The 27,964-nt window shown below is 46.0% G+C and overlaps 1 protein-coding gene across 10 annotated transcripts in view; it reads left to right on the forward strand.

Moving 5' to 3' along the window:
• The window catches only part of nfixa (nuclear factor I/Xa), a 76,910-nt gene that overhangs the window by 38,414 nt on the left and 10,532 nt on the right, over positions 1-27,964 (forward strand). For 4 of the 10 annotated variants that reach the window (XM_029851226.1, XM_029851233.1, XM_029851228.1 and 1 more), the window contains 7 exons: positions 20,544-20,606; positions 20,855-20,929; positions 21,022-21,145; positions 21,443-21,478; positions 21,748-21,875; positions 22,689-22,763; positions 26,366-26,494. In XM_029851226.1, coding sequence (XP_029707086.1) covers positions 20,544-20,606; positions 20,855-20,929; positions 21,022-21,145; positions 21,443-21,478; positions 21,748-21,875; positions 22,689-22,763; positions 26,366-26,494 — 630 coding nt within the window. The remainder of the gene's footprint in view (positions 1-20,543; positions 20,607-20,854; positions 20,930-21,021; positions 21,146-21,442; positions 21,479-21,747; positions 21,876-22,688; positions 22,764-26,365; positions 26,495-27,964) is intronic. The other 6 variants (XM_029851227.1, XM_029851235.1, XM_029851231.1 and 3 more) reach the window with 4 other exon arrangements.

Below are 27,964 nucleotides of genomic sequence, written 5' to 3' on the forward strand. Positions count from 1 at the left end.
TTTCTGCATACATTTACATTTCTAAGTCTAGACTAAAAGTGGTTTTAATTGTTGAAAATCCACCCGTAACCATGAAGCCACCCGGAATTCCTGTTGTTAAATTAAATCTAGATATGGCATCATGTGGACTTTTGGGACCTCTCACAAGCTGAAGATTTAAAATATGATATTTATAGCAGAATTCTGAGCACTAATTCAGCTGCTCTTCCAAATTGGACCTGTCGTCCCAGCTGTTTGGGTTATTCCACCTTTTCCCACACCATGAGAACCTGCTGCTCTTTTAATCCATAAAAGTATTTATATTTATAGATATAAAATGTCCTCTGGTTGGTGTGTTTTTATTCTGCCCACACCCTGTCATTTAGCTCCTTCTCTCCTTCCATCCCTCGCTTCGTTCCCTCTCATGTTTGGTGCCGTTGGGAGAGTCGGCCCAGAGTCAACAGTGCGAGTGCCTCTTGGCTGATGACTGACTCCCCCCACTGTTTGTAAATATGTGGTAACCCTAATTAAAGGCAGCTCCACTTCACAACTTTCATTTCTTGTGTGCGTGCGCGCGCGCGTGTGTGTGTGTGTGTGTGTGCGGGTGTGTGTGTGTGTGTGTGTGTGTGCGGGTGCACGGTCACATCTGGAGCAACGGCAGAAACGTGGCACAGACGCACAGACTTACACAGATACAGGAAAGGACTAAAGGCAAAGGTGCACGGCTCATTCAATTCCGTTGTTATTGAGAAACCCTTCTCTCTTTCTCTCCCCTATCTCTGTCTCACACACACACCCCCCCCCCCCACACACACACACACACACACACTCTTAACGTTGATAATTACAGGCTGTGTGATCCCAGTCTCAGGGCTGTGGTTTGGCTGGCCCTCCTTTCCCTCCATTAAGACACTAAACAGCATGTGTCACTCAGCACTTGGACACTTTCTCTCCAGTGGTGGCAGCAGGGGGCAAATAAATGTTCACTTTCACTCTCAGACACAAACACGCTTCCTGTCTGCTGTTCTTGCACTCATGCACATGCACAGAGGTGTTTGGTGTTAGTGAGGGCCGAGGCCAATTAGTGTTTTCCCTGATGGGCGCCTCAGGGTGGCCCTCGCACCGCCGCTGCCAACAACCGGAACCTTTTAATTCTATTCCATCCTTGATACAGTTTGTGTGTCATTTTATGTCAATAAGCACGACAGAATTTCCTTCTACTTTAAACGTTCTGACTCTGTATTTAAGTGCAAGTCGTAAACGTAGTTTTAGAAAATCTATATAAGCCGTTTTTAAACTTGGGAAAGTGTGTCTCCTCAGATGCAGTTTATATTACCACAAGCTAAGACTATTATGTTGCAAATGTATACCTAATTTGAGCTGATTTGATTAAGCTAAGCTGACTTTTTCCTCATCCACACATAAGGCCATGGCACATTCAGCTGTAGCAGCGGTCTGGTATTTATTTGGCCTGGCACAAACACACAGCTGGGAACATGTGGCAAAGCCATATTAGCATTCGACTCTCTGCCCTCGCCTGTTTTTCCTTTAATAGCAGATTAATTGATTGGTGTAGTATCTGAGCTCTCTTCTGTCCTAAAGCCGCTTAGATACCAGGGTACAGCAGAACATCCAGGGATTGTGTATTTGGTACATGTAAACGGCCTAAATGAATGGCATTTATTGACTGCGGGGGGCAGGGATTGACCAAAGGATCACCACCTTATATATTCTTTAACCCTCGTATGTAAGGAAAAGGCTTCTGCAATACGTCTTACCATGTGAAAAAATAGACCAAACAGATGCAGCTGTGCATGCGCGCTCCCAAAATCACGCAAACATGGTTGTGACAGTAAACACAGTTTAAATCCACGGAGGGATTACAAATCCACTTACAGTGGGTCAACGTGAATATGTCGGCTTTAGATCCCCCGCTGATCCTGCTGCCCTTTCACACCGCTTCATGTTGTGCTCTTGAAATAACGAATATGAGCGTGATGAATCCTCAGGGGTTGGAAACCAACTGTCCCGGCAGCTCTGTGTCTGTGCGCTGCAACCGGCAGTAGAGTAGAAAACACGCCGCTTTGGACCTTCCCTTGGATTATTGTGGGTGATAAAAAGGAGTATGTCATATGGATGAGTAATGACACATATGATATTGACTTAAATCACATCTGTTTATGTGATTTCATCTTTCTTCGTTCCCGTTGGACCTCTGCTGGTTCTTGGAATGAGCCGCGGCATGGCCTGCCAAAAATAATCTCTTATTTGCTGCTATTTACCTAAATCTGTCAAAGAGGCAGTGTCGGAACACGCGCTGTTATGGTTTCCATCTTTTGCCTCTGGTGTGTACGTATACGTGTCTACACAAGGACCAGCCAGTGTGTGCGATGGCCCATCGTGCCCCCCCAGTATTGGTGAGAGTCACACATCTTTAACCCACGGACACATCCTTTTTCCCCCCACACTAGCAAGCGGAGCCAGGGAGCTCCGAAGTGTGAGGCGTCTCGGTGCCTCTCGCTGTGCAGGAACCTGGCAGACGCCGAGTTCATCTCAACGTTTCTCTGTGTGAGACCTGAGGTTTTTGGAGAAAACACTTGACTTAGAATCTCATACACAAAGAGAAGAATAATGGTATCTGACAGGGATTTTGGAGGGATTTGTGTGGTTTGGACCTTTGCCTGCGTCTGATGAGCGATGTCATTTTCCTCATGTGAGATGAGGCAAAGGGGGAGAGTGATTGGTCAAAGAATGCGAGGCGAGCGGATGCCAGGCAATTGTCAGTTTACACGTCCTCGCCGCTTTTCTCCATTGTGTGTGCATTTTAAATTCTCCATATCTGTTTCTTTTCATGATTTCTCCCAATTTCCTCTCCATTTTATCTCTTGTTTTTAGCTTTGGTGTCTTTTGGCATCACAAACCACTTCTAGCCTGAACAGAGTTTCCAAGAATGTATTAATAAACCTGCTTTCCAGATGGCAAATACCTCATCACTCATGTGAACACCAGTCTGCACATGTGCACGCACACACAATCTACCTGTCACAGCAACGCAACCACTTTACTCATAGAAGATAAAAAACATTGCCCCTCTGGAGCTGATGGAGCTGACACAAAACTTTCACTGTGTGATGGAAAAATGGACACCATCTGTCAATACTGTCTTGTGTGTTACAGTGAATTATTCCCACACAGCCTGCAGGCTGCTGCCCTCAGATTTATCTGAACTAGACGTTTCACATCAATCCCAGGCCAATGTACTCGTTATTACTGAAGTAACTGAGCGTACAGTACCTGCCCACAACCCCCCGCAGGTGTGGGATTTGAGACGGTGCAGTTACAGAATGAAGTTGTCTTCCATAAGAGCGTAGAGGCTCAGGAGTCACGTTTCAGTCCTGTGGCAACCACAGAGAGAAAAAAACAGATTATAGCAGAGGATTTTTTTGTCAAAAAGGAAAATAGGGAGGGCGGTGGTAGCTCAGTCTGTTGGGGACTGGGCTAAGAAGCGGAGGGGGGGGGCTCTCGGTTCGAAGGTGCCAGAACACCCTCAGAGCGCTGCTGAGGTACCCTTGAGCAGGGTACCGAACCCACAAATGCTCATATTGGGCCCTGCCATGAACTGGCAACCCCTCTGGCCTACCCTGCCTTGTGCACCCGCCCCGTGACCCCCAAAGGGTTAAAGAACTCAAGAAGACAAAAGAAAAGGAAAATCCCCATTTGAGCGTTCGTACCACATACTCAAATATTACCTACTAACATTCAGAAGTGGAAAACAGCACTGGCCGTCTATCATCTGATCACTCCCCTTTAGTATAACATCTATTTCCTGTAATCTCTCGTTGGTCCCTCTGGCTGTTGAGTTTCTTCTCCACTGTGGGTTCAAGGCCCGGCTTCAAACTTGTACAAGAGTCTGAACCACTGTTTGACTGGGTCAAAGCCACTTGGTGATCCCCCACCCCCCCATCACTACTCTTTGTGTTTGGCTCTCTCGCTTTTCTGCCCCTCCCTCTGTGCTGGGATTAAGGATTAAAGAGCTGTGGCTGTATCAAAGGCTGGGCACCACAAAAGTTAATGGTGCATCACATGTACACACACTGTGCATGTGTATTACACACAAATATGAGAGAAAGGTCCTGTAACTTGAGACTTACCAAGAGGGCTGGAGGGTGGTCCAAGAAGAGCAGGAGCGAAAGTGACCTGTTACAGAGGGTTTAGAGTTTAGTAGAAAGTAAATATTTAAGTTTTATTGAGTGTAACTCTGCAGAATACTTGCGGGATGTTTGTAGTTTAAATAGGCGAAAGCTAAACCCACTTTCTCACTCCAAATTTTGATGTCACGCATGAGGTCAGTGTGGTACAGGGACACACGTATAAAGCATAAAAGAAAGAAAGAGTTTCACCTTTGGGAATGAAGCATGTGCAGAAACATTCCAAGGCTTGTTTAACAGGTTGCTGGTTCCTGTTGCTACACTCTTAGAAACAATGGCAGCTCTATTACAGACCTGACAAACCAGTCTGTCCCCAGAGGTCGGCCCAGACAAAAAAAGAGGAAGAGAGAAAAAAAAATAGATAGATTGTACAGATGGCTGGAAAAAAGCAATCAACAACAGACCTGTGAGAAAAAAGCACGGAAGAGTTTACATACAAGACAAGCAAGAGAGTCTTCAGCGTTACGTCCCTGTTACAGGTTCACAGGAAGAGTTTGCCATTGTCCGACCGGCCTCCTCTGAAAATCCCGATGTGTACCTGTTTATGGCTCCACACGTGCATGAAGGCAGCGAGCTGTGTGGTTAGCAGCTACATGTTTATGTCTGTCACTGCTCTGTAATGTCTGCTCCTCTCCAGCGTCTTGTATGTCAGGAAGTGAACAGCAAGTGTTTTGTTCCTGTCTGTTTGACCCTGGAATATACAGAGCCCCTGCAAAGACAGCACCTCTGCTTGGAACAAGCCGCCTCTGTGTTTTCCCTTCTTTTTCTCTTTCTCCATATCCTGCTTACCACGTCTCTCCAGGAAACGCTCCTCCTCCCTTCCTTCCTCCTTTCCTCCCTCCCTTCTTGTTGCTCCTGTCTGGAGCTTTATCACTTCTCCGACTCTTTCCTCTTTCAGTCTGTCTGCCAGGATGAAAGAGTCATTGAGGGAGTAAATGTGATGTAGAGTCCTGTATGTGCATAATTGTGCCTTTGTGCCTCTCAATGTATATCAACTATGTCTGTGCGAGTGCGTCTTTGTGTATGTGATTCAAATGCTGGTGTCTGTGTGAGGATTCTATTGAGTTGGAGCAGGTGGGACTCCAGTCTTGCTACTCAGCCCATCCTGCTGGGTCAGGCAAAGGGCGGCCTGACATACAGACGCCCAGTGTTAATGTCAGCTAGAGTCAACACACGTAGATGGCTGATTCTACTAAACAGAGGTATAGAAGATAAATCAACTTCTGTGTGTCTTCAGTGTTAAACCAACACGACGTTATTTCCTTTAATCCTCAGGTAAACAAAGTGCATATTACACACCCAAAATTGGCAAACTAGTGTTTGCAAAAGTGTTACTGGCAAAATAAAAGGTGAGGTTAAAGAAACTAGAAACTATTGTGCCACGTAATGTGGAGTAAGGAAGGTCCTGATGGACGTTCAGATAAAACTTCCAGGAACAGTGAGACTACTGTCTTGGGTACAAAATAGATAAGCTTCCACCTTGTAGTGAGAGGCAGCCAAGCAGCACACCCCCCCTCGTTGTTGGCAATGTTTTTGTGAAGGAATAAGGACAAAAAATGTGTTCTCAAAAGTTCCTGTAAATCATTACTCAATTTCTTTCTGGACAAAAATAATGAAAAACGTATTGAATTTAGAGGAAATGCAAAGTGGACCCGACGTGTTTCCTCTTCTCTCCCCTAAAACCTGTCGGCACAGGTATTTGACGCGTGTGCTCGTTAATGTTGGGCCCTGGACGTTGGTGCTAGTCTGTTTGAGGGCCTCTTCCTGCTGTAGAAGTTGAGAGGATTGGGTCTGTTTCTCTCTGCTGGAAGAGATGCAGCATTTATGTGAGAATTAGTGTCTGTATGTGAACATTGTAAATGAAAATAAAAATCGGTGCGTTCAGTAGAAATAAACCTCCTGCTGCCCCCCCCCCCCCCCCCCCCCCCCCCCCTCAGCATAGGCATCTCTTTTTTGTTTGCTTCCTCGCTGCCAGGCTTAATGCTCGCGTTCAGCTCCATTTAGGCAGCATGCGTGAAAATTTGCTAGGGGATCTTGAGGGTTTTGTGTCCTTGAAGATAACCAGTGTGTGGGAGGTGACAAAGGTATCATAAGCCATTTGAGTGCATGCGTGTTTCTGCATATGTATTATTGGAGTGTGGAGCGTGCCTTTAAGTGCAGGAATAGATCCCTGACAAATGGCGGCGTGGAGGGCTGCGCATCTGTCAGCGTTGTTTGAAAAGCCAGAGAAGAGTTAATCTGAGTGAGTCACTCCACCTTGTCCTTGATCGTCTTGGCGTCTCGCTCTGTCTGCCGTACACCGCTGCGCCCGAACAGCCGGTCCAACCATGTTCACTAGACAAATATGATCAAAGTTAAACTGGAAGGGTTAGAACGTAAACTCTGGTTCTGGTAGAACACCACAGAGTGGCTGTAGCAGCGTCTCGGCTGATCCCAGGCAGAAGATTTCTCTGTATGACTAAAACTCTGGTTGAAGTCGGCTCCATAGTGTTTCTCCATCCTACATAACCTTCTCTGGATTTTCTGTCTTGATGATGATCAGCTTGGCCCGTCATCAACACCACAATTGCTCTCATTATCATCCCTACATCCTGGCTAGTTCAGGCAGTAATCCTCCCAATAGACAATCCCTGATAGCCCAGATTCACCATTAGCTTGTCAATAAGCCCAAATAATCACTATCAGCTATTAAGGAGCTGACAGATCTGCAGCTGTTGGCCAGAAAGCTAATAATAAGTCTGCAGCGTTAGCTCCATGCATCCTGGCTGAGTCGGTCAGCCTGAGCTAAAACCATCTGACACTGGCTTATTGATCACGCACATTGATCACAATGCGTCAGCGACTGAGGGCTGAAACACTCGTTTGACGTGGACTCAAATGCAAGTGAGGCACACGCCCCAAATATGTGCAACATTCCTTCTTCCTTACACTTTCCTTTCTGGCTCTTTTCCCGTTCCCATTTCCCCTGAGAGAGACAATCAGTAAAGGCGTCAGTAATTTCGCCACAACCCTCCAAGTAGATTACATCACCGCCTCTGTTAACTGTACTGGCTGTCACAGACCATTGCTATGTTGATTTTATACAGTCTTCTACTTTATCCTGAAACACAGACGGAACCCCCCCCCCCCCTCTCCTTACATAATTACATTTTGATTATTTGTAATCCCTCTGCTTTCTTCTTTCCCTGAGCATTCCCAGAGGTTAACTCGGACCACGCTTGTCTTTGCACATTGTTGGGTCGTACAAACTTTTCAACTTTGCTTGAAATACCACTTGTGTTTCTCTGAAAGACGGCAGAGTTAACTTGTGAAAACCTAAAGAGGCAGAAATGAGTTGGATGTGGAGAGCTGCGATGTGACTGAGAGGGAAAAGTGAGTGGGAGGAGAATGGAGGAGAAGGGAATTGTTCATTTTTCACTACCCTGTTTGAAGGCCGCGGAGAAGCGTAATCAGATCGTATTAATGCAGCATTAAACCTTCCTTCAACACCACTCATTAAAAGTGATTCTCGTTAATACTACAGCACCTGTGTGTGTGTGTGTGTGCACACCTGCGCTTCCACGCGTCATTGTTTCACTCTAATTCATGCTGCATACTTTCCACACTTGTGTCATTGGGCTCAGAAAGTGATGGAGTAGATCTGAACTGGTGCGTGGAAGGTTCCCCACTTCAGTGGTGGGAGCATGTACATCCATCCCTTCATATGCATCAGGTTGGACAGAGGACAGTGGCATGATGCCATGCACTCACATACTGGACAACACACATCAGGCCATGGGCTCTGTCTGCCTGTCTGTCTGCCTCCCTGTCTGCCTGCCTGCCTGCCTGTCTGTCTGCCTCCCTGTCTGCCTGCCTGCCTGCCTGCCTGCCTGTCTGTCTGCCTCCCTGTCTGCCTGCCTGCCTGCCTGCCTGCCTGTCTGTCTGTCTGTCTGTCTGCCTGTTTCTCTATACATATATATGTTTAGCTACTTGAAAGTCAAAGTGTCATTTTTCAGCTCTTTCTTGCAATAGTGAGGTGAAAAGTGCATTAAAGAGTCACTATCAAGTCTGCAGTCCAAGTGTGTGTCTGTGGTGATGAATCCTTTATTTTACCAGTACTGGTCTCTCGTTGTCCGTTTGTGAAGGTCCTGACCATAAAAGTGCAAGCGGAGCAGCATAGCCAAAGATAAAGTTAACGCATTTATCGGCTTAAAGGAGACAGCTGAGATATTGATGCCTCACTAGAAAAAGACCCATAAAAACAGAACTGAATGGGACCAGACTAATGATGCGGTTTTTAGAGGATGTCCAATTAGGTCGTAGAATCAAGCATCCATGTCACTTTGTGAACATCGTCTCACATGGATTTGGCATCTTTATGCAGTTTTTCAGAGACAGAGGAGGTGCTTCGCCATAGTAAACTGCATGTCAGAATTTCCAACGCGGCGTCTCCAACCCTTAGAGATCTGGCGGTCTTCCCACGGCTGCCTGACGGTCTCTCTCCCCGGTCTGGCCTCGGCCAACCCTGAGCAGCTTTACGTGGGGGTTTGGTGATGCTTTGCTCCACATCAATCCAGACCAGACAACCAAAATGCCTTAAAATGAATAAAATCCCCACAAATCTGATAGTGCGGGCTTATGTTTCACAGTGGGAGCTGGAAGGAGTTTAATATATACTGTAAAGGAATTCAAGAACAAATGATGGAAGCAGAGGAGACAAAAAGAACAAGTGAATTAGAGAAAGTGGTGGCAAAGTATCACGTAAGGAAAACCGCATTTTTATCGCTTTACACCGATTTTTCTTTCTCTTTTTCCGTTTCGCCGTGCGTCCGTGCCGTAACTCCCCTCCCTGTTTCTGCTCCCCCCTTCCATCATCCCTCATCCATCCATTCCCACTTTGTCTTCTCCCTCCCACTCTTGGTGAGTTACCTCAAGTAGACCTTGCCTTCCCTCATTGTTTTTCCAGGGAAAACTGACTGCTTTTGATTAAGACCAGGGCCCCGCTGTAATACCGCAACCTCCCGTTCAAACACACACACACACACACACACACACACACACACATGCTGGCATGCTTGTACTGAGGACTCACCAACATGATTTGTTCTAACCTCAACCTAAACCCATTTCTGGCCTTAACCCCAACAAATGTCCTTGCTTTGCCAGTGAAATGTATATCCTTATAGTTACCACACCAGTCTCGCGCACAAGATTACTGTTACGCAACTGAGTGGTTTGGGTCTCGCAACCAGCGAGCAACCAGTCTGCCTCGCTAAGACTCGTTAGATGTCGCTTTCTGGTCTGCACACGGGAACTGTGATGGTCCGTCATCACTGTACAAACACTCCCAGGTGCTGCGTTGGGAGGTGAACATCAGTGCCACATGTTAGCCAGCTGTTTGTCGTCCCTTTGGGGGGTGGGTGTTGGGGGGATTCAGCCGCTAACTGACAGGTGAGGAACCCTGGGGCTTTGAGCCACAACACAGCTGGCCTAACTCAGATGGAGAGAGGGGGGGGGGTTCATCCTGCGTTGCTGGGGTGTTTTTGAGGATTCTACTGTCTGAACCAAACTGGATCTGGTAGGTTTTTGTGTAGTGAGCTGGTGTGAGAGCAGATGGCAGCAGGGTAGCGTCTTGTGTCATTTATTCTGTTATTTTCTCCATTTTTTTTCATGTTTCTTCTCAGAATTAACTTCAAGTTTCAATGGAATTTTTATCTCTGCTTTCAGATCCTTCCATTTCCCTGCTTTCTGTTTTGCCCTCTCTTCTCCCTTCCTCTCACTCTTGATCTCCTTCCTTCCCATGTTGCCACTCTTTCTCCGGTTCCCTCCATCTCCCCTTTTCCACATAAAGCTGTTTTTCATAGAAGCCCATGCAGCCTGGAATAGCATTCCCCCGGGCACTGCAGGGTGAAACACTAGACTTTTCTGAGCCCCAGCCAAACAGATGCTGGTTCTTGGAGTCCCACCAGAAACAAGCCTTCATGCTTCTCCCTTTTTTTTTTACTCTGCCTCTTTCTCTCTCTGACTTTCATGCGTTTAGTCTTTTCTTCCTGGATTATGCCCCTGATTCCTACTCTCCCCTGTTCTCACCATTTCCCAACACCTCTTGCTGTCTAATTCTCTGTCCATTCTGAGAAGGGCAACATCTTAGTGTCCTAATCTGTGTGTCCGAGCGATAGTGTCTGGCCGTGAAAGTGAGCTCAGACATCCATTACAGTCTCTCTGTCAGGTGCCCCCAGCTTCCTGTGGCATTCTGGGTAAAAAATGGGAGTTTTTATGTCACCATTTTTCTACATTCCTTCTCTCATAATGTCTTTATGTCTCTCCTCAGCATTCTTTACCCATCTCATGCCCCATTTTATGTATTTATTTTCTACATTCCAGCAGAACATGCTAACCGCCCCCCACACCCCCACTTTCTCTCAGTCCTTCCTCTGATTTTTTTCTCTCTGCCTGTCAAAGTTGCTTACCCAGTCTTTAAATGTGCTTGAACCCAAGGACCCCGTCTGTTACGTAAACGGTGTAACAAAGACACACATGTGCTTTCACATATGAACGCGCCTCCTGCCTCACACGTGCAGCGTGCTCAGCGTTGCTGCTGTTGGGAGACCGTCAGCTTCTCTGGTGCTCACGGGACGATGCAGTGGTTACAAGAACTGCCAGTCAGAAATGAATCAAAGCTTTTCTCTCTGAGATCAGCACATTTGTGGCTGGGGAAGAAGACAAGTGTCTCCGTGGAGGCTGATTTGACGACACCAGACAGCGGAATGCTCCTTTAAATAATGCTGCCCCATCTTTTCTGCACATGTGTCGGTGGAGACGATGGTGAGGGGCTTCACGCCTCTGAATGAGGCATGTCTCCGGGTGACGGCGTTAGTCGGGCGGACTTTTGAAGATTCAGATGGGTTTCATTTCAGCTCCACCAGCTGTGACAGCACAAAACAAAACTGCTTAAAGTTGGAATTTTCTGGATGGAATTAATGAGGGGTAAATGACTCCAGCTAAAGTTTAGTAATACTTTATTTTGCTTCATGATCCTCATACATATGGTCCCACACAAAAAGCCATTCATGCACTCAACCCTGTGAACCCTTGGGTACGTAAGCCTGTTATAAGGTTATGTAACATATTATGGGGGGGCTGCACCAGGCATTACATCACTGTTAGATTACAGAGGATCAGGCTCGCACAATCTCAGGTTCACTGCACAGACACATTGTTTCTAATCTCTGATAGTGTTCATTATTTCTGTAGCAAAGAGTGCAGTCCTGTCCTGATTGTTCAGCCTTATTCTCTGTTTTGTGTTGCAGAAATATCCGGTCACCAATTAAGCCTGCATTGCAGCGCCCGACCCAATGCCAAGGCTCTGTTCCCGTCTGAGGAATTTGCTGTTGTATGTGCAGCAAAGTTGGGGTATATGAACAGAACAGAGCGTCAGCATTTCTAGAAGCTACGCTTGCATCCATCGTCCTCGCTAAAGAGCAGCTTCTTCAGCGTTAAATGCCAGATTAATAAGACGTGTAATTAAGGTTTATTAGCAACCCACATTTTTGCAACTCTTCCCAGCAGCACCTCTGGTTTGTCACATGAAGGTGTGGACAGCTGTGCTGCATTGCTGTTAGAGTTAGAAGACCGATCAGAACCGTAGCAGATCCCGATATGTTGAGCTGGAGCGGCGCTAAGCTGAGCCTGCAGCCTCACATCATCTATGGAAAACCCACAAAACTGTCAACTTTTCTTTTTCTTTTTAGAATAACACTTTTGCTCCTTTTTTTTTGGAGTATTATACATAATGTGGTAAAAGACTGGTCAGATCTGCTTTGGCAGGATTTAGATCTGGGGTTATCCTTCATTTAATTGATTAGGGTCCTAGACTGTGTGTGTGTGCGTGCGTGTGCGTGTGTGTGTGTGCGCGCGCTCTTGGCAACATGGATTGTAGGGATGATGTTTGCGATGATTACGATGACGACACGTTAAGTAGGATGGACTTACAAGATAATCGGTGCAAAGTGGTGAGGTTATCTTCTTATATAAAGACGTACGGAAACACGCGTATGACCGATCAATGTATGATTGATAACCTGATTTATGTGTAAACACTTTTAGTTAGAAAGAATAATAAGTATAACAGGTTAATCATCTGTTAAACTTTGTTTTAATCCACTCAGATGTTGTTGGTGCTCCTGCTAATTGATTCTAAACCAAAATTAAAACAACTGAATTTTATTTTCTTTTATAGGTTTTTTAGTCTCCTTTAGTATAAATGACATGGGTGAACAACATGTACATATATGACTTTTCTATCAGATATTTGGCTTTGAAGGTACCAGTTTTTATATTGTTGCAAGATGCAACATGGGAGCTGCTAAAATGATGATTTTAAAACCTAAATGTCGAGAAGCAAATGGTTCTTCTTCTCGTCCTCCATCAGAACAGCAGCGCCTGAACGCACAGACGCGACATTACAGACACAAACGCACTGGTGAATTATTGACATGTCACAAAACAAGCAATCATCAACTTTGTCAACCTCGTTAAACTTTGTTTTCATTGGCTGGTGCGATCAGACGTGGTGGCTGCGATTGGCCAGCGCGTCCACTCCCGTATGTGCACACCCGTATGTACACACATGCACATTCAAACAAACAGTTTGCTCTACTTCCTGCATAGAGCTGTCTGGCTGGCAGCGTCTCAAACTGCAGAGTGCCAAAGGGTCAAAGGTGACCACTGCTTGGCAGCACTAGTTTCATGTGCTTCCGCTAGTGTGTGTGTGTGTGTCTGTGTGTGTGTGTGTGTGTGTGTGTGTGTGTGTGTGTGTGTGTGTGTGTGTGTGCTGTCAAAATGACAGCATGACCCCTTTGATCAAGTTTGCTCTCCTGGAGATGTCTCCCATATATTTATACGATATAATAATCCCTTCTTATATACTTTACTCTCGACTTGCCAGCACCCCCCCCCCCTCTGCTAGCGTCATCGCTCCTCCTTTTCCTTTGATCTCCCACCCTTCTATCCCTCATACTTTGAGCCCTGCCTCCCTTCTCTTGGCACACATTGACAGGACTGAGTCACTGGGATTGTTGGTACATCCCAGTGAGACACATCTTGTGTAAGTGTCCAGCCCTCTGTGTGCACTCCACATGTGCACGTCAGCAGGGAGAAGCAGTGCCTAATAACTACTTTGTCACCCTGTGAATCACTAATGCCCTTTTTTCTTATAATGAAGAAAAAAAACAATCTTCGACTGAAAACAATTTGGATTGTGGCCGTCTTTGCGTTCCCCACTGATCGTTATTTTCACTTGCATTCAAATTGGATGAAGTCTTTCTTTCCTTTCATCTTTCCATCTCTCCTGAGCAAAGAACTTAAAGAGATTTTATATAATTGGGTCTCTTGCTTTGCAGTGCATCACATGCACCCAACTGAATTTCAGAGCCATTGTTATATTCATAAAGTGAAGAGTTTACTCTACATTTTCATTGAAGTGTTCCTTGGGGGGGGGAGACTTGGCTTCAGGAAGTATGCTTTTTATCACTGTTATCTCAGTGGTGCTTTAGGAGAAGTTGGCAACCAAATTCAATATCACTCTGTGTGCGTGTGCGCGTGTGTGTGTGTGTGTTTCTGTTATCAATGTGTCCTTGGCTGTGCAAGTGCTCCAGCAGTATACTAGTGTAATTGACTTTCTTTTATGTATCTTTTGAAAAATTCTTAGAGTCTGGAAAATGAAAGAGCAGAAAAAAGTACTTATAAAACTTGTGTGTGAAAGAAAAAATGAACATAATGCTCAAACAAATGTGTTAAATGGAGACGGTTCTGGCGTGAGTGATGTCTTTAAACAGAATCTATGGAACAGACAATGTTGGGAATGGGTCCAAAGTTACCTTGAAGCATCTGCTGTGTCTCACTTTTATAGCAAGAACCGGGATCAAGACAGGATAATCCAAATCTCACCGGGAGCTGAATGTTCCCTGGCTTTACGTTTTATTAGACTGACGAGTCTGCTTCAGACTGTATTAGGCCCAATAGCCACTCGGCACCTTTCCACACAGTTTAACCCAGCTACTCTTAAAAATATAGACTTTGGCGTCTCCTTGGAAGTTGTTCCTTGTCCTTGTTCCTTGCTGGCATTTCAAACAACAGGAAGATGGTCATCGTACACCTTTTCCCATCTCCCACAGCATGTGTGATGCATGCGCTCCCTTCCAATGTGCTCGGATTTCTTGGATGTTTTTGTGTAGAGAACGTTGAGCCATAAATGTGAGGATAAGGTAAATATGAGTCTTACTGTCAGGGAGATATTAGACTCACTCGCTTGTTTAGCACAAACAGCCAGTGATCGTTGAAGTCTTTTGGAGGTTATGTGGCTCTATGCTTGATATCAATTATATAGAACAATCGGCGTTATTTTTATGTTTATGTTCATTTAAACGTATGCATGTACAGTTCATACATGTGCCTGTTTAATTCCTGTCTTTCTCTTTATCCTTTTTTCCACCTTTCTGCTCTTGGACTGCTTCTTTCTGCAGTTCAGAGTGAAGTTTGCTGCCAAGTTTGGCCCTCTTGCTTTATTTGCGTTTATCCATGCCTTTAGCTGCCAAACATGCGCCACCTAGTGGCGATGGCCCCATACTGCAGATAAATGTGTAGACGAGAGCAAGCGTGCCCTTATTGCCCCCTCTTCTTCCTCCTTGCTACACCCTCCCCACACTCCTCCCTCTCTTTCCCTTTCCGGCCTTTGTGCAGCTCTATTTATTTGGGCTGCAGTGAGTGGGGTTATGCAGACACACTGGTCTGACTTCGATTGTGCCCCTGCCTCAGTTGTCGCCTTAAAGCTGAGTAGCGATGGAGGTTGACAGGGTAATAATGCTGGTGTCAACACCACTTACAGGACAGTTATATCAGTATCAGCTCAGCAGGGGAACATTCACACTCTGTTAGGCTGGGTTGTGAACCGTGCTGAAGCTCTGAGTCTTAACTACAATCACACACACACACACACACACACACCCTTTCGTGCACATGCTCAGGCATTGTTGACTGGGGATCACCTACCTATAAAACACAGAATCAAAGTGTCATTCGAAAAAACAGGTTAATCGAAGATCAGAGGTGCATATGTAACTCGTTTATATAGCTAATTAACACTAAATTTAGGACTAAATTGAGATTTATTCTTGAATATTTCAGCGTGGATAAAACTGTTCTTTAAAGGAGCACGCCAGGGGGGTTGATCTTTGAAATTAAATAACTACTAGGACAAACATGAGGAAGTTGTTCTTGGATTTAATCTGCACAACCGTCTCCAGAACTGTAGCACATCAATGATGAGCCCATTTATCTGAAAATAAACCCCACAGTCCTGTATAAATCCTTAATACGATGTATTATTGCCGAGGTTAAACCGACCTGAATTCAGCTTGAAAATGTGGAAAATCCTACACATTAATGAAAGGCTCATGTAACTTTTAAATTCCAAAATCAAAGGGTCAAAGGGAATTTCCAGGAAGACCACGTGTCTCCCAAATGTCTCCCTCATCCCCTCACCTTCTGACCTCTAGGGTTTCTGCCGCCACATCAAAGGTAACCCCCATCTTTAATCCCCCGCTCTTCTCCCGTCTCCTCGTCTTCCTCTCCCTCCGGTCCCAGCTCCTCCCTCCATCCCTCCCCACTTCCTCTCTCCCTGCATCTCTGCTTCCTTTCTCCCCCCCCCCCCTCCCCTCATCTCTCAGCATCCCATTCTCCTGGGTCTTCTTGCAATGGCGTAGTGCTGTTGGCAGAGCGTGGGCACAGGCGGCACACAGAAGGGTGCACAGATGGGCAACAAGCTGTGCGGGGCGGCCAGGCACACCTGCTCCACACACACACAAACACACACAAACACACACATAGAGACTTACCATGCCACCTTATCACACAGGCTGCCTGCTGGCCTGCCTGGGACTATTTTACACACTCAAACAGAAACACACAAAGACACTCAGGCGCATACATTCAGTTGCAAATCCATCCCATGTTTGGAGGCTTACTTGCAGCGTGTTTACTATGGCAACGGTGACGTCTGCACACCTATAATGGATCACGTGACATTACTACTCTTTTTCCTTTCTGTTACAGTTCAAATCGCTTGCTTTGAAAATACCAAACGTTCGGAAAGGTCACATTCACACTTCACCACGTGGGGATGTGGGTAGCACTTTTTGGAGAAGGGCATTAGTGCACACACACACACACACACACACACACACACGAGAAAGTGCCAAGAAAGACTTCGTAGCACTGAAACAGAAATATACCCTAATTTGACACAGACATAAATTATTTTTTTTTTTTAAATGAAATATGTATATATAAAATAATAAAATAATATCCAATAAAAGAACTGACTGAACATCTGTGTGGGATAGTCGGGGGGATTAGGAGGTTTGGAACATTTTAAGCGCATTAAGGATTAAAAAAAGGTCAGAATGTTTAGCAACATACCGATAAACCTCTTAAGTGAAACCCAATTGGGAGGCTGTACCGCGTTATCCCGTGTTTTGGGGAGGAGAAGAGAGACGGGGGGAGCAGAGATGACATTTGTTCCAACAAGGAGGGAAATGTGAACCAACAGCCCGTGCAAAAACGTGTAGTTACACTCACACACTCATGTATCTGGACGCTCACTGGCTCCATGTGGCGACATCGTACATTAGCTCATTTTTTGTTTCAGTGGTGTGTGTGTGTGTGTGTGTGTGCGTGTGTGTGTGTGTGTGTGTGTGTGCGTGCGTGCGTGTGTGTGTGTGTGTGTGTGTGTGCTGCACGGCCCCCCAAACGACCAGTAGTGCTTACACATCTGTCAAACAATGGGCTTCTGCTACTTCTACGTCTCTGTCACTTCTGGATTGGTTCTTGTTTTAATTCTTTCAACCTTCTGATGGTTTATTTCTTATTTCCGACCGCTGCTTTCCTTCGCAGGAGGTGTGTTCGTGCGTTATTTAGCTGCACCCTCGCTCCCCGTGACAGTGAGAGGGAGGTTCTCAAACTGTTTTATACGGATGTAGTAATGTAGAACAACAGAGCAGAGTGACTTCAGATGCTGTCAGAGTCCAATAGTCCAGAACAAAACCTCTGTCATGCTCGACCTTCTGAACACGCAGGAATCAACCCCTGCACCTCCTCACTGCCCGACCCCTGCACCTCCTCACTGCCCAACCCCTGCACCTCCTCACTGCCCGACCCCTGCACCTCCTCACTACCAAACCCTGCACCTCCTCACTACCCGACCCCTGCACCTCCTCACTACCCGACCCCTGCACCTCCTCACTACCAAACCCTGCACCTCCTCACTGCCCAACCCCTGCACCTCCTCACTACCCAACCCCTGCACCTCCTCACTGCCCAACCCCTGCACCTCCTCACTACCCAACCCCTGCACCTCCTCACTACCCAACCCCTGCACCTCCTCACTGCCCCACCCCTGCACCTCCTCACTACCCAACCCCTGCACCTCCTCACTGCCCGACCCCTGCACCTCCTCACTACCCAACCCCTGCACCTCCTCACTGCCCCACCCCTGCACCTCCTCACTACCCAACCCCTGCACCTCCTCACTACCCAACCCCTGCACCTCCTCACTGCCCGACCCCTGCACCTCCTCACTACCCAACCCCTGCACCTCCTCACTGCCCGACCCCTGCACCTCCTCACTACCCAACCCCTGCACCTCCTCACTCCCCAACCAGCGACGGTATTCCCCAGCTTTGTGTACCTGTAACAGCAGCGTTTAAACATTGATAAATCAGCTGAACCTTGTTAATAGATCGATTCAGTCGTTAGAGTTCACCTCGTTTCCACCTTCATCGCGTCACATTTAACTGGACTTTACGTCCGTCCGCGATGGCAACGATCTGAAGAGACTCTAAATTCCATTGTACACTTCAGTCAAAGCCTTGGATCTTGTAATTATTTGTGCTATTACAAAGTCTGCGACCCTGTTATTCAGTTAGTCTTCCAGAGGTCCAGCAGGTTTGGGATCGCTGGTGTTCCCACCGGTGTCGTAGCTTCAGCGCGCTGTCAGGGTTGCTGTACATCCCAGAACAAGGTTGTTTAAGGGAGTTCTTTGGGGGGTTGTGGGGGAGAGATAAGGGCCTGGCTGTGATGTTATGGAGCGCGGGGGGGGGGGGTTCGACAGATGTAAGCTGCAGCTGGCAGAGCTCCGACACACACCTCCTCCGACTAACCCCTGTCCTCCTCACTTTCCAGCCGTGTGATACCCTGCTGAACTCAGCCCCATGAAGCAGGAGCGGTAACTAAAGCCTCAGCCAAAGAGCACGTTGGCAGAAAAGGGTCCTTTTCTTACCCGGACCTCAGGATCAGGAAGGAAATAAACGCTTTCCGGACAAATACCTTAAGATATTGGCCCACAGAGGATGTGGAGGATGACCATATATGTTGGTGTTGGTTTTCATTGTGAAAATTAAGAGATTGGATTCACTTAGAAAACTGTGATTCTTTCATATTTCTACCTTGAACATATGTTTTGTTTCCCTGACAGTCAAATAGATTTGTGGCAGTGATGTAGTTTAAATGTAGGTGATATGTGCAAAAGTAGCTGTGTTACCAAGCAGGAGTCCAGTATAGTATACTCCTATAGTACTCCTATAGTATACTCCTATAGTACTCCTATAGTATACTCCTATAGTACTCCTATAGTACTCCTATAGTGTACTCCTATAGTACTCCTATAGTATACTCCTATAGTACTCCTATAGTACTCCTATAGTATACTCCTATAGTACTCCTATAGTACTCCTATAGTGTACTCCTATAGTACTCCTATAGTACTCCTATAGTACTCCTATAGTGTACTCCTATAGTACACCTATAGTACTCCTATAGTGTACTCCTATAGTACTCCTATAGTATACTCCTATAGTACTCCTATAGTGTACTCCTATAGTACTCCTATAGTGTACTCCTATAGTACTCCTATAGTACTCCTATAGTGTACTCCTATAGTACTCCTATAGTACTCCTATAGTGTACTCCTATAGTACACCTATAGTACTCCTATAGTACTCCTATAGTGTACTCCTATAGTACTCCTATAGTATACTCCTATAGTACTCCTATAGTACTCCTATAGTATACTCCTATAGTACTCCTATAGCGTACAGTATGTGTGAGGGACGTGGTGTTTGTGACTGCAGACACCGCTACGATAAAAGTATGGCGCTCCTTTCTTCAACAGCTTTCATTAGGCATCATATGTTTACTCTCGGTGTGTATTTGAGTGTTTGTCCATGTATGAGTGTGTTGAAGTCTGTGTGTGTGTGTGTGTGTGTGTGTGTGTGTGTGTGTGTGTGTGTGTTTGAAACCGTCTGGGTGCATGTGCAGCGGGGGCGCAGCCTCATATGTTTGGAGTGAGTGCCGTCAGTTAGCTGGAATGTGGCGCTACCGCCAATGTTAAGATGGCTGCCAAGCTCTAAGATGGCTGCCAGGATTACACCCTACTAGTGAGAAACAGAGTAAGTGATTCTGCATGAGGAGGAAAGAAAAGAAGCTCTCTTTTCATTTCAATACTCGTTCTGTTTTCCGCTCTGGCTCTCTTCTGTCTTGTATCTCTCTGTGGATAAGCGGCGCTTCGTAGGCAGCGAGACAGGTCTGTTATTGTTTCTGCTTAGTAATCTCTGGCTTAGTATGGCTGCAAGGCAAGTGCTGCTGGCTGGAGTCTATGTGTTCTCTTATCACCTGCAGCTAGCAGAGAAACACCTCCTTTTAGCTAGCTTACAAGCTGTTGACAACTTAGTAGCTTTAAATGGCCAGTTTATAGTATTAGCCACTACACCACACCTGGCAAGAAAAGTGCACTGATTCTTATCAGGGACATACACACAATCCCCCCCCCCCACACACACACACACACACACACACTCACATCGATAGATAGTTGGATAGATAGAAATAATAGATAGATGTGTGTAGACACATCTTATAGTATGATGAAAATGCTATTCAAAGTTATGTCCATAAAAGGATTACAGCAATGACATAGAGAATAACAGATTGAGGTTCATTTTCAGTGTGCATGTGCGTGCGTGCATGTGTGTGTGTGTGTGAGTGTAAGGTGCTACCTACCAGCAAGAAGGTATTAAATAGGATTAGGGCTTGGGATATGATTGTGTGGTTAGATAGTAAATAGCATAGCAGAACACAATAAATCATTGTACATTAAGTCAGGAGGACAGAGGTAGATGGCGGGAAACATTCCTAGATGGAAATCATGTACACACAAATAGAGATGTACACACAAAAGGATGTACTCTGTAGCCAAGAAGACCCTTTATTCTTCAGCAGGAAACATTTCATGGCAAACTAAACTCTTATTTTCTTTTTCTGTAGAGTCGGGACAGTCAGACAGTTCCAGCCAACAAGGGGACGCAGACATCAAACCACCACCCAACGGTAGGTACACACATGCACACAGACACACACATGCATACATGGATGCACACCTACTGTCCAAATGCTGTCACATTTGCAGAATAGAATTGATTTCATCAATATTAATCAGTATGAATATTTAGATGTTGCTCCACAAAAAAAGTCGCAGATTTCTTTTCCTTTAGATCTTTATTATTCTAGAAATTTGGTGAATTTGTGCTGTGAGCAGCCTGTTTGTGTGTCTGAGCACGCACTCTTTTCCTGTGCAGGTCACCTGAGTTTCCAGGACTGCTTTGTCACATCGGGGGTGTGGAACGTGGCTGAACTTGTCAGAGTGTCACAGAGTAAGAGAATATCTGTGGATAATGAGTTTTAACAGTGCCGGAACACTAAACGACTCATCTGTGTGTGTGTGTGTGTGTCCCCCCCCCATCAGCTCCTGTAGCCACGGGAACGGGCCCGAACTTCTCACTGGCTGATCTGGACAGCAGTCCCAGCTACTACAACATCAACCAGGTCGCTCTGGGGCGACGCTCGCTCACCTCCCCTCCTTCCACCAGGTACGCCCTTTTATCCATAATAAACCACAGGCAGAATAAAGGTCCAGGATGTGTCGGGCAGCTATATTCACCACGCGCTAGTTGTATTTTGGTACGTAAATTTGTGCTTGCTCAAGGGCAGGGCTGCAGTTAGTTCCCATTATTATGGAGACGCTCTTCCCATATATGTGTGTGAACCCCTTTGGGATTGCTGCCCCCCCCCCATTAATGTGTGATACCTCTTTCTGCTTTTTCCCCTTCTGTGTCTTTCCTAACTTGCCTGTTTGCTCTTATCTCTGTCATCTGCTGTCACTTTAGGTCTGAGGTGGAGTTGTACGCAAACCTTCCACGGAGGTAGTTATCACTTCCAAAGACATAATCTAAAGACAGAAAGCCTCAGGGCGTGTGTGTGTGTTGGTTTCTCCCTTTTTCTCATGCTTTTTCCTGATCACGTTACACACAGCAGACTCTACAGCTATGATCGTGCTAGCTACAACACTCATTCAAACTTTGGTGATTCTGTGTAGCAACGGTGCATATTTCTGCATTTCTACAGGTAATATTTCATTTAATGGACGTTCCTCTTCTTTGTTTCCTTCCACCTTCCATCTTCATGGCGTTAGCTCCACCAAGAGGAAGTCATTAGATGACAGTGAGCTGGAAAGTCCCACCGATGACGTTTTCTACCCGGGACGCTCACCAGCTGCCAGCTCCTCCCAGTCCAGCGCGTGGCCCAATGACATGGATGCAGGTAACTCCTTTGCTTGGTCACCCCCCCACACACACACACTTGACCCCCCTCTACCAAAGTCCAGTTTCAGCTGACTTCATCTCTCTGCACCTCCTCCGTCTCCCATGGAATCATCACACCATCCATAGAACCCCCAATAGGCACTCACACCCAACCTGACCTGCTAACTATTGGATAAACAACTCAAATATATAATATATATAGTGACCCACTGGACCCCCAGTGTAAAGGTCTGACCAAGTTTAGGTGTGACCATGAAGCGTTACAGAATGAAATTAGCATGCTTGTTATTTTGGCTTTTGTAAACTCAATGGAACAGTTCTCATGCTGAGATATCACGCTGTGCGATTCTGTCTGAAAAATATCACAGTGCTCCAATTTAACCAGACCCCAGAAAATTGAATTTATCGTGGATCAATTCTGATGCATGTTGTCCACCAAATGGCTCCAGACGTTAGACATCTAAATGCCAGGATGTGAACCAACAGCTGAAAGCAGCTCGCACCAGCCAGACTGAGCTTTTATGTCTGTTTCCATTGTTTTGGCAGTAAAAAGCCTCTGTGATTTCGCCTTGGACGTTTCCCTCAGTAATCCTACCTCATCCTCCAAGAACCCATTAACGCACCACAACGCCATCACCATTGTGATGGGTTCACATATGTCTCATGCTCACCTTAAAGCGTCATGCACAGTTCTCACTTTTAATATTTCCATCATTCACTTTCTATCAGTCTGTCTATGTCTCTCTCTCTCTCACACACACACACACTCTTTCTCTGTCTCATTGTTAACAATACCCTTCTCCACTTTCAGTGCAGCACCATTTGGCGAGTGTGCAGGAGCGGAAGATAAAACATGAAAACGATGGCGTGCAGTTTCCTTACCATGGTTAGAACAACATCGATTACACTTATATACACTTGCTGTTTTTTTTTCCAGCCTCTTTTTAGCTAATTTTGTGTGTGACTGTGAGATTTATGTATATGGACCCTTTGTGTGCGTGCAGATGTATACGTATATATACACATGTGTATGTGTGCACACTTACACACACGTGTATTTATATATATACATACATACATATATAAGTACTGTGTAGTGAACTTTTTTAAACTGCTGATGAACAAATTTACATTTTGTGACTGTTCCAGTGAAACACATTTGTGGGCGCACACACACGCTACCCTCCAACCCCCCACATATACAGTTGTTCACACTTTGATACACATGCTTATTAGGTTCCCCACCTTAACAGGTGTTCAGGTGCCTTCCTTTCCTCCTTCCCCCCCTGTCTCGCCGTCCCTCCCCTGCTTCAAATCCCTCATTAAGACGCTTAACGTCTGCGGATCAGAGGTGTAAAACCATTCCTCCTGCTCCCAAGCACTTCCTGCAGCCCTTCATCCCTTACGCCTAATTGAGAGAGAGACCCAGGCGGGGATGGAACCCGTTAGGGAAGGGAAACGTAGGCAAGCGGAGGGGAAACCTCAGAACGGGGAGAGACGAGACTAGACTGTGCTCAGATGGCGATAACTGGTGAGAGGGACGGTGCAGCAGGGTGTGAAATGCCAACATCTCCACATCTCAAACTAGCCTCGCCTCGCCCGAGCCTCCGAGGCTGCTGGTCTATTTAGCCGTAAAGGTAATTAAGAGGCTGTTAATTAGAGGCACAACAGAGACGGCTGCAGGCCGTGCGCACCGGAGCCTCCCTTTCCAGGGTTTCCTGTTTCTCTCGCACCACAGTTACACTTTAAAGTGCACCGCAAACAACTTCGCACACCTTCTAATGAGGTTGGCAAAGAATGCTGCTGCGTGGCAACCGCTGCCCAACTCATTTACGACCTGGAAAACACAAATTAGGAAGTGTAACCCGTTTGTAATTATCAGCAAACTTTCGATTTAAACGTCACTAACGGGGCGCTTCGCAGTTGTTTTATTTTGTTAAAGAAGTCGATTCACTTTTCCCACATTAGATGAAACCAAGTATGAATACGTGATGTAAGTGTGTGTCTGATCCCAGCTGCCCCACTCATCTGGGGATTCCTGTTCAGATGTGGGTATGTTCACAAGCAGCCCCTCTCTCCCCCCTTCTGGCTCTCTCTCACACACACGCACGTGCACGCTCACACATACAAATAAAGAGCCCTGGAAACATATTCACTTGCAGGTGCATCCCACCATCTGCACCGTCTGACTCCATTGTTACGCAAAGAACATACAGGCACGCACACACAGGTGCACACGCACGTGCACGTGATAAGCAGAGGTGGATTTATACATATAAAGCCACAGATATATTGAGAAATACACATTGTATATTTGTGCTCGTGTGTTACAGCCCCCCCAAACACACACACACGTGCACATACCCACATGCACAGCTGAAGCACAGACCCAGATGGTGTTTCTGTGCATGTGCAGCCTTGAGATCTGCGAGGATGCTGGAGACATCTGCTCCACAGGGGGTTGAAGAGGGGGTGGGCGGCTGTGGCGGGGGGACGTAACAAACATGATTCCATATTAGTTCCAAATGATTGTGGAATTTTCCTGAGACACCAGAGGTTTGTGATGGAGGTGGGGGCTGGATACATCTGGATTCATGTGCCTTGGGTCGCTGGAGAGAAGAGCTTCCCCTCGCTCTCCTCCACTTGTTTAACCCACCGCGCTCTGTGCGCATGTGCGCGTGTGTGTGTGTGTTTGTCCAGTGTGTGCTTCAGAGGCGCATCTGGTGGCAGGCCTGTTGGTGCGGGGAGACAGAAGGGTCATCATGGGAGCGCTTGATTGGTTGCCAGTAAAATTCGAAAGCTTTGCCAAGAGAGGAAACAAGTGCAGTTGTGGCACACACACACACACACACACACACACACACACACACACACACAGAGATTAGACCGTTGCACATGTGGTCTTAAATCTTGACTTTTATATTGTTTTCTCAAGGGTGACACTTTAGACTTCTTTATGGACAAATGTCGTGTCCAACGTCAACGTTGCCACACGATCGTCAGCGTTTGCTGGCCTTCGTTTCAACCCTGCAGGTTATTTCTCTCTAATTTAGAGGCAGATTCTCCCGCCACCTCCCTGAACCTCTCGGCTTTGGGGTTTCCTTTAACACCGTCTTCATATTTGTCTTCCTCGTCCACGTTGCCTCCAGTCAGAGCGGCCGAGCGGGTCGTAGCGATCACTGCTAACCGTTGATGTCAGAAGTGGAATCAGGATTATGTTCATGCTTAGAATCTGTCTGACAGTATAATACACCCCCAGATTCTTGCTACAGTGGTTGGGGGGGGGGGGGGGTATATCAGCTCAAGACATAAATGGTTCACACATATTCACTCCCACCTACTTGCTTCTTAAGTCTTTCACACAGGGAGGGAAGGTTTTACACGCCCCCACACTCCCATAGACTTTCACACGTCTCCAGCTGGAGAACTGTGGAGGAATCATATTTAATGTCTTGTTTGATGCAAAGGAGCCACAAAAATAGACCACAAAACAAGACTGTGAAATAAAGTTTGGACAGACAGCATGATCACATAAGTCACTTATTAAGGAGATTAGAAGTGCAGCTTATGGGCAGAGATGGTATTGTTTCATGCTGCTTTGTCAGAGGGTTGTTGCTTTTGAGTGATTAGACACATGCTTGCATGTGTGTGTGTGTGCGTGTGTGTGAGAGAGAGAGAGAGAGAGAGCATGTGTGAGTAAGAGATAATAACCATATTTAACATCTTATGACATTCCAATTTCATACGTGTTGTCAGAGCAACGCACTGAAAAACAAAACGCTGCATTTTTCACAGGTTTCTTCTTTGCTCTCTCGCTCCCTTGCATATTTTCATGTCTCCCACGTTCTTCTCGCCTCTCTCTCTCCCCCTCTGTCTCCACTCTCTGTCCGTCTGCTTGTCTTTCACACTCAGCAGCTGCCGTGTCCATACTGTACTATGTGTGCTATTTCTGAATGAAGACTTCTTCTCATCCAGGCAGCCTCTGAAGCCAGACCACAACTAGCTAACTGTGGCTCTATTGTGGTCAGGCTCGTGCACGGAGGAGTCCTTGAGTTGGCACCTAAAAGAGAGAATCACAGAGAAAAAGATGACAGGGGAAAAAGAATCTCCGATGGCACGGCTGAGATTATTCCAGTTGCACGTGTGCCACAGCTCTGACCGGAGTAAAATTGGCTTTAGCCGCTGCTCCCTTTTTCTTTGAAGACGTGTATTCAGGGTTTCCTAAAACAACATTTTATTGCTTTTAAAATATGTTTCTCTACGATTCTAATTGACGGTTAGTAAATGTTCAGTGGCTAAAACGTCATTGCCATCAACCAATGAGGGAATTAAGCTGGTAATGATAACTTAAGTCCCCTTTTAATATTTTTTTTTTAGTTCAGTCTTAAATAAATAACATTTTTGATTAAAACCACCTCTCTCTTTCCCCCTCTCCCCCCACTATTTTTTTTTTTTTGTTGATCCCATTTTATTTTATTTTTTCGTCAGGACTGTCCTCGCCTGGTTCACTTAAGAAGCCGGGGAAATTTGATTTCAACGCCCTGACTTCCCAGACGAGGCCCTCCCGCATGGCGTTCACACACCACCCGCTGCCCGTGCTGGCAGGAGTGAGACCAGGTGAGAGCGCTGCCATGAACCCGACCACCCCCAGTCCCCTAATTACGATTTGAAAAAGAGAGAGAAGGAAAGAGAGTGCCAAACCTGATCCTAGGTTGCCGTATTTTGTAAATGCAGGAAAATCGTTTGCAAGAAAACTATGAAAAGCCAAAATTGAGGAGAAGCAACATGCCTGCAGAGTGTAACCTGTCGAGTTTTACTGTCCTCATTATGTTTTGGCATGTTTCTTTCTCCCTCTTTCTCTCTCTCTTCAGAGCTTCATCCATCCATTTTACCATCCTCGTGCCTGTGTATTAATATTGACATTGCATGTCATGGTTCCACCGCTGCGTCACGCCCCTGCCTCATCTCTAACCGCCTCATGCATGTCTTCCATAAGACAACTGGGAAAGAGGTTCCTGGGCCAAATCCCTAAAGTGTATTAATATACCGCGCAGCAAATAAACTCTCAGCATTTTAAAACAGAACTAAGAACCGATTCAACGTGGAGAAATGAACAGTATTTCAATGCAAACATTTGCAGTCTGTACTATAATTCCATCCCTGTATTAGCTCTTGTTTTATTAGAGGCACTAAGGGAACATTGTCCTTATAACAACTTTTGGCTCCTGTGGGAAAACTTGACGTGGTTTCTCCCTCTCCAGTCAGGAAAAATCCCAGAGTCTCCCAGTAGAAAAGTCTCGCTTTTCAAAGGAATAAATATGTCCTGCTCTGTCTCTCCCTCCCTCTCATTCCATTTGTCTCTCAAAGGGATGGTTTGGACCACCGCCAGCCCAGACCTACCCTGTGAAGGTCATTTGGACTCATTGCCCTCTGTGTCAAAACATATTGAATTTTACTTGCAAAGCTCCCTGCTGTATATTTAGAATGTGTAGTCAGGCTGGCCCTTGCTCCATTAAGCCAGGCCGTATATCTGTTTGCTGCAGGATAAGCTCACACAACTGAATTTGTTGAAACATTTGGCCTCTGCTTGTTTCTTTGTCCCCCGGTTAGTCTGCCTGTGTGGAATGTTGCCTTCAAGTAGCAGAGAAGATCTAAAATTGTTGTGTATTGCTCCATCTGGGCACATATGCACACATATCCACTCGCGCGCAAGTGTAAATTTATGTTCTTGTGCTAAAATGGCTGCCGTCCAAATGGAATGTCCCTCGGAGGCCTTGGTTCTATAAAGGGACTGGAGGAGGATGGGTGAGGGATAAAAAGAGTAATGAGGTTAGGCGGAGAGGAGGAAAAAGTGGTTAATAGTCATGGCTCGTCTTTGACAGACTGGAGCTCTTAGCTGTTATGAGTGAGGCTGTTAAGAGGTAAAGACTGGATGCTTTATGTCCCCATCTTTGTCTCTGGACTCATGTGCTAAACTGCCAGATTGACTGTTGCCAACACTATTATTGTCTGGAGTCTATCAACGTGAACAGGATCACATACAGAAACACAGAGACCGGTATAATAACTCCGTGTTTCCCTGGAATC

The sequence above is a fragment of the Takifugu rubripes genome, chromosome 17 (genome assembly GCF_901000725.2).
Source record: "Takifugu rubripes chromosome 17, fTakRub1.2, whole genome shotgun sequence".
NCBI classification, from domain to species: Eukaryota; Metazoa; Chordata; class Actinopteri; order Tetraodontiformes; family Tetraodontidae; genus Takifugu; species Takifugu rubripes.